At 30.5% G+C, this 8176-nt stretch overlaps 1 protein-coding gene across 1 annotated transcript; it reads right to left on the bottom strand.

Moving 5' to 3' along the window:
* Window positions 1–2403: 2403 nt before the first annotated feature.
* On the bottom strand, window positions 2404–5589 carry LOTGIDRAFT_130675 (hypothetical protein; the record flags this gene model as incomplete). The annotated part of the gene is made up of 5 exons (XM_009065717.1): window positions 2404–2609; window positions 2816–2947; window positions 3672–3822; window positions 4695–4951; window positions 5418–5589. 5 exons carry the CDS (start codon window positions 5587–5589, stop codon window positions 2404–2406), a joined length of 918 nt encoding a protein of 305 aa, XP_009063965.1.
* Window positions 5590–8176: the final 2587 nt, after the last annotated feature.

Here is an 8176-nt window from a genome sequence, read left to right on the forward strand (position 1 = left end):
TATATTAAAGGTAATATAGATTAATAAAAGTTGTATATTATAATTATAAAGAGGGAATTGGTATTATATTGTTGATGTAGGTTTATGTTAAAGGTAATATAAATTAATACAAGTTGTATATTATAATTATTGAGAGAGAATTGGTATTATATTGTTGGTGTAGGTTTATATTAAAGGTAATATAAATTAATAAAAGTTGTATATTATAATTATTGAGAGGGAATTGGTATTATATTGTTGGTGTAGGTTTATATTATAGGTAATATAAATTAATAACAGTTGTATATTATAATTATTGAGAGGGAATTGGTATTATATTGTTGATGTAGGTTTATATTAAAGGTAATATAAATTAATAAAAGTTGTATATTATAATTATTGAGAGGGAATTGGTATTATATTGTTAGTGTAGGTTTATGTTAAAGGTAATATAAATTAATAAAAGTTGTATATTATAATTATTGAGAGGGAATTGGTATTATATTGTTAGTGTAGGTTTATATTAAAGGTAATATAAATTAATAAAAGTTGTATATTATAATTATTGAGAGGGAATTGGTATTATATTGTTGATGTAGGTTTATGTTAAAGGTAATATAAATTAATAAAAGTTGTATATTATAATTATTGTGAGGGAATTGGTATTATATTGTTGATGTAGGTTTATGTTAAAGGTAATATAAATTAATAAAAGTTGTATATTATAATTATTGAGAGGGAATTGGTATTATATTGTTGATATAGGTTTATGTTAAAGGTAATATAAATTAATAAAAGTTGTATATTATAATTATTGTGAGGGAATAGATATTATATTGTTGATGTAGGTTTATGTTAAAGGTAATATAAATTAATAAAAGTTGTATATTATAATTATTGAGAGGGAATTGGTATTATATTGTTAGTGTAGGTTTATATTAAAGGTAATATAAATTAATAAAAGTTGTATATTATAATTATTAAGAGGGAATTGATATTATATTGTTGATGTAGGTTTATGTTAAAGGTAATATAAATTAATAACAGTTGTGTATTATAATTATTGAGAGGGAATGGATATTATATTGTTGATGTAGGTTTATATTAAAGGTAATATAAATTAATAAAAGTTGTATATTATAAATATATTTATCGCTTTTTACAACAAGGAATTAATATTTGAATACGAATTACTTCATCACCAACAACCAATCAGATTCAACAGCCACTGTAGACTCAGTCAATTAAATGGATTTTAAACCACCGGTCCAGGTTATCTTTCGTCGAAGCTGTACATTGACAAAGAAGGACTGAATGATAGAGTGTACCTTCCTTCCACAATTCTTTTATCTTTCACGATCACTGTTTTGCTGTATCAAAGGTTGGGGTTGTCCAAGATTATCAAGATTGGTAAGAACATGGGTTTTGTGTGTTTCATGTTTGACCTTTTCTCCATAAATATATACAACTTTAATGTCAAGACTTGATTCAAATACATCTTTTCTCCATAAATATATACAACTTTAATGTCAAGACTTGATTCAAATACATCTTTTCTCCATAAATATATACAACTTGAATGTCAAGACTTGATTCAAATACATCTTTTCTCCATAAATATATACAACTTTAATGTCAAGACTTGATTCAAATACATCTTTTCTCCATAAATATATACAACTTTAATGTCAAGACTTGATTCAAATATATCTTTTCTCCATAAATATATACAACTTTAATGTCAAGACTTGATTCAAATATATCTTTTCTCCATAAATATATACAACTTTAATGTCAAGACTTGATTCAACTACATGTGATGATTGATAAACCTCATAAATAAAGACAGATGTATCTTCGATTGATGACTTTATTTAACAGTCAGCCATGCTGGTTAGCATTGATAGCAATAATAAGTGAGATAACTTTTAACAACTATAACAGTTTAACCTTAAAACTGATATTACAACAACTGATAAATCGATTTCTGTTGAATAAGGAAGTAGTTTAAATATCATTAAACATTACAATAAACAGTCGAGAATATTGTCTGGATGAATCAAAGGATAATGACGTTGAAGACTCTGTTTATCTTTGTTATAAAAGAAGATAGGCTAGTATGACTTCCATAGTTTTTATTCCTGTCTCAAATTTGTCTACATAATTTAACTAAATTCATATTAACTATTAAATATAATTCTTTGCTGTTCTAAAAAGTGTACCAATGTATTACTCAATACAAAATTAAGTCTATTAGTTATTTTGAATGGATTATTCAAATATTACTGTTCAACCAAAATTCTGAAAATGAAATTTTCATAATATTACACTCTACAATTACAAAAAAAATGTGAAAAAGTACGAAAATTGTCTTTTTGGCTGCCATTTTGATTGGTTGGGATATTCTGGTAATCTTATATAGCCTCAGATTACAACCCTATTATAATATGGTTCTTCTGAAATATAATAATTTTCAAAAAAATTGAACACATTTTCAAATGATGGTCGATTTTCAGGATCTTCATCCCAACATTTTAGTACCATTTCGAATGCGGCTTCCGGACAATCTGTAGGCTTGGGCATTCTATATCCACCTTTAATTTTTTCCAAAACCTCTCCATTTCCCATTCCTTAAAATGTTGTAAATAAATAAAATATATCAGAATTAATTAAATTTCATTAATTTATTGACGTAAAAAGTTATTTTTAGGGTACGTAACAAAAGGGTCATAATGATAAAACAATTGTTTCCTAATATTTTGCTGTACTATTACTACAAAACATACTTTAAATTTTACAGAGTTTTAAAATATTTTGATTCTTAGACCGTACATACCAGGATATGGAATTTCACCTTTAGTCATCAATTCAACAAATAATATACCATAAGACCATACATCAGATTTAGTTGTAAATTTACGATATAAAGCTGCCTCTGGAGCAGTCCATTTAATAGGCACTTCAGCATCTGAAATATTTCATGCGCTGTTCAGTTGCTTAGTTTTTGGTTAGTCGGCAAACAAAACGCCAGTTTGTGGAGAAACATGTCGCTTACTTATCTAAACCAAAATATCGAGCTGTTAATACCCCAAACTAACACTCTGTCTTTGGTAACCCTTTTGAAATTAATGATAAATGAGGTCGTTTTCTGATCGTTTTTTTCTGCTAAGTTTCTGGTCGATTCACGACATTAAACTTGTTTCTTTCTTTTAAAAATACAAACACTAAATTGACACTGAATTATTGTTCCTACTAGTAACTAATTGCAGTGGTCAACCGTATTGGCCTATGGTTAGAGAAGATTTTACTAAGTGCTGTATGTTTTTAAGTGGGATTACAACAGGACGTCCCAATGCCGAATTTTTTAAAGTGTAATTCACAAAAATTTTAATAAAGAAATTTTTATGCTGCCCAGTAAGTAGTACAGAGATATGATCTTGCACAGATATTTTTACTCATTCCGATTCAAAACATCAACATGGGCATTCCGTCTTATTTTTAGGTAGAATATTGGGTAATTAAAACAATACAAACGAAAATTGGATTAAGATACCTAAAATAAAGTGGACTCACTGGACTACACGTGGTTTTCTTTTAAATTGGACCCGGATGAGCGAAAATATCTTGGGTAGACCATATCAGTACAGTTATGAATTGTAATATCGGGTTTTGCCAACTTACAGTAAACTTACCATTTGTTGGATTAGATTCTTCATCAATAATTTTGGCTAAACCGAAATCAGCTACCTTCACTTCATTGTTTTCACCCACTAAAATATTTCTGGCAGCTAAATCTCTATGTATAAATTTCCTCTCCTCTAGATAAGACATACCACTAGCAATCTACAAATAAACAGACTATTATATTATATTATATTATATTATATTATATATTATATTATATTATATTATATTTATATATATATTATATTTCTACATCACTCTACAATTGATGTATTGAGTACTATTTTAACAGTGGTATTTCTATATCGCTCTACAATTGATGTGTTGAGCACTATTTTAACAGTGGTATTTCTATATTGCTCTACAATTGATGTATTGAGCACTATTTTAACAGTGGTATTTCTATATCTCTCTACAATTGATGTATTGAGCACTATTTTAGCAGTGGTATTTCTATATTGCTCTACAATTGATGTATTGAGCACTATTTTAACAGTGGTATTTCTATATCTCTCTACAATTGATGTATTGAGCACTATTTTAGCAGTGGTATTTCTATATCTCTCTACAATTGATGTATTGAGCACTATTTTAACAGTGGTATTTCTATATCTCTCTAAAATTGATGTATTGAGCACTATTTTAACAGTGGTATTTCTATATCACTCTATAATTAATTGATTATTGAGCACTATTTTAACAGTGGTATTTCTCTATCACTGTATAATTGATTATTGAGCACTATTTTAATACTGATTATTATTGTATAAAGAGTCATATGTTATAATGTGGGAGAGGGGACAAAACATATATCGAAATCAGGTAACGTATATAGTTACTGACAATTGTATAATTTCATTTCATTTCTTGATACATCGAGTGATGTTATGTCACCCATTGTTTAAAGTCAGCAATGTTACATGCATGGTCCGTAGCACACAGGGACCTATGTTGGGATTGAATCCAGATTAGTAAACACGAATACTAATAATAGTAGTTGTGATTCCTAGACTACAACAGAAGAAACAAACCTGAGCAGCCATATCTATAAGTGTTTGTAAATCTAAATTCTTGGACCCGTCACGTAAATAATTCAATAGTGCACCATTTGACATCAGTTCAGTCACAATATAAATTGGCTCTTCTTTAGTACAAACAGCATATAATCTGACTAATTTATCATGACGACATTTCTTCATGATTTGAGCTTCTGCTAAGAATGCTGCCGATGACATGGCTCCAACCTGTAGTGTTTTAATAGCTACAATTGTAGAGTTCATATATTTTCCTACAAAATATACAAAACAAACAAAATCAATAAACTTCATTTAAAGCAATAAAGAATGGGTTCATAGCACTGTATCTATTTCGGGCAACAATTTAGCATTTTTGGGGTTGATTTTGGGCCTAAGTCAATAGATGTATATGTAATTAGTCTTCATACCATACTGCATAAACCCATTTAAATATATCTCCAATTTCACTTTCAATTCCTGTTTTCACTGGTTTCTCTGAATTAATGTGGTGTCATGTACCAAATGAAAGCAAAAGTCTCAATTAAAAAATCCATCCATAGGTACAATTAGTACAAAAGTACAATTAGGATAATCAAACAGTCCCTTCTCCAAAATCAGATAATAATAGCTGTACATTATTAACTGTGAACAGTCACTAAGCTGATTCCTGTTTCTGAGACTAATGTATGATTGATAGAGGCTTTATCATTTTAGAAATTTATTTTTGTTAATACCAACCTAACCAAACTTCACCAAATTGACCAGCCCCTAATCTTTTGCCAAATGATAATGTTTCTCTTGGTATTTCCCACTCATCTCTGGTGTTAATAGATAGATCTTCAGTCACAGGTTTCGGTTTCGGACAAGGATATTTAAGTCTACTACACAATCCATCGGCTTTCTCTATCATAATAAAACATTTAGTTTAGAGAAGTTCATTCTGATAATTGTCATCATTTAGTGTGGTTACAATCTAAATTATCACAATATTGATGCAAATCAGATCAGACATGCTGTTGAATTCAGGAATGGTGTTAAAGCTTAGTCCACACGAGCAAGTTTTCATTGACAAGGAAAATTGTTCAATGGTTGAGCAAGGATTTGTCACTTCGTCTCGTGTGGACGCACCCAACAATTTTTCCTTGTTGGGGAGTGCTGCCATCTGACGACCCTAGTGAAAATCACAACAAAATGGCCGTTGTTATTTTTAGCTTATAGTGACGACTTCGGCATTTTCGTTTATAGTGTGGCAAGTTTTCCTTGCTGGTGCGTTTACACGAGCAATTCTTCATTGCTGGGTCATTAAGGGTCAGCAAATCGCTGGTTGGAAAACTGGCATGCACAGCTTGTTGGCTTGTTCAACCAGTGGATTTCGGCAAATTTTGTCGTTTACACGAGCAAGTTTTCCTTGTCAAGGAAAAATTTGTGGACATTGTTTATTATCACCCACGAATATACCCTATCAAAAATCAACAAAATCAACAAACATTGATTAAGCTCGTACAAACTGGATATGAACGAAACATAGTGAAATTAAATTTTACTTTGTAAACTCTTCACAAGGCAGTCCAAATATGCGAATTTGGGTGTTTCGTCAATGACCTTCGATCTAGTCAAGGTCAACAAAGGTCAAGGTCAAAATTTGAAAATACGGACACTTTTTTTAACTGAGCTTTTCAGACAAACTGGCCAAATGAATGAGGTAATTGCGTGCAAAGTTTCCTTTTGATCAATTGTTTTCTATGCGAGTTATGCCCCTGTCCAAAAATTTAATAATAATTAATTTAGCCCGCATGTACCACGCCCACCTCAACCTTTTTTTTGTAATTGGTTAATTGTCTATTTGTGTTCCAAATTCCAAGCTTCTACATCAAATAAGTCATAAGATATACATACATACAGCTTAAAGAAGCGACAATATTGTAAAACACTCAAATTTAAAAAAAAAAGCTCTTGTACAATACGCAGAAACCACAACGGTCTTGAGCCAAATTCCGTAGGTAAAGGAGGAGGGTAGGTTTCCTTCCGAAGTTGTAATGAAGGTTAATTTAGCGTAGTCATCTCTCTTACGTAATTAACTTAAAACTAGGATGCACGCAGAATCAAATTCAGCTTGTTGAGTACAAATCCTGAGGAACCGTAGGATTAGTGATTTGATAGTCGCAGACAATGTTTGCTTTGGATGAAACAAGCTTGTGAACAAAGGTTAGGGCGTTTCAATCTCTTTGAATATTAAGAGACATTTTTTCGAAATCGTTTCCCTTGAACACAGTGTCCAAGAAATCCATATTTTGTTGTTAATGTTCGCCGTTAATTTATATAAAATATCAAAATATTGCCAAAAGTTTCGGTCCAGCTAATAAAAAATATGGACGAGAAATCTTCCATAAAAAAGAGGTAAATTGTGGTATATTATTCCCATTCGGTTATATAGACCTCCGCATAGCAAGGAGCAAATATAATAGTTGTTCCAAATATTTGAAGGCATGTTTTTCCATTAGAAGTAAAGTCATTACTCGTTAAACATATTTCAAAAAGTTTTAAAATTTCTTTATCTGGTCTTTCTTTGGAAGGATTTCTATTAAAGGTTATACGAATATATAATTTGTTGAGATTTTTTTAATTAACGACGGTCCATTCGGTTTCGGGATTCTTATGAATTTTCGGCAAGGAATACATATGGCGTTGACGTACATATCATATAGCGCATCAGAAAGAAACTGTTAGGTTACTAAATGTTTTCAAAATATGGTTAATTCTTGTAGCTGTTTCCATGAATATTGGTCTATCTGGTACGCGATAATGATTTCGATTGCCCAATTGTTTATCTAATTCAAAAATATAGTCAGTGCGATCCTGTATTACACAACAGCTGCCTTAGTCACTTTTACAGTTAATGATGCTGTCATCAATTCTTTTAGGCTCCACGTTTTAAATTGATTAAACTGTTAATCTCGTGTTAATTAAAGAGACTTCATAAATTTCACAGCACATATTAATAATACCATTGTCTATCGGACTGTCTTGCGAATTCAAACTTTTTTTTAATGTCTGAAAGGTAGCATTGTTTGTTAAATCTGTTATCTGCAAGCATATTTTCATAATGAGATTTGAGTGCCAATGCCACGTCCTTAATCTAAGATTTATTACCGTTTTGGCTTGCCGAAATAATTTCCGTATTCCTCAAGGCTGGTTTTGCAAACCTATTTAAATCATTTATTTAAAAAAAGGAAACCGCGAGTAGGCAAACCACTGTTTGCTTGCTGTGAAATAACAAAAGCACGGTGTAGACAATGCATAATCAGCAAAGAATTTATTTGGGATTCGATTTCCGTAGTTCTCTGTAATAGGATTGGATGATATTTTTGCCTATTGCCATGATACTGTTGTCTATAATACTGTTGCCTATTGTTATGATACTGTTGTCTATGATACTGTTTCCTATTGCCATGATACTGCTGTCTATGATACTGTTGCCCATTGTTTTAAACTGTTCC

Source organism: Lottia gigantea (genome assembly GCF_000327385.1).
Source record: "Lottia gigantea unplaced genomic scaffold LOTGIsca_70, whole genome shotgun sequence".
In the NCBI taxonomy this organism is placed as follows: Eukaryota; Metazoa; Mollusca; class Gastropoda; family Lottiidae; genus Lottia; species Lottia gigantea.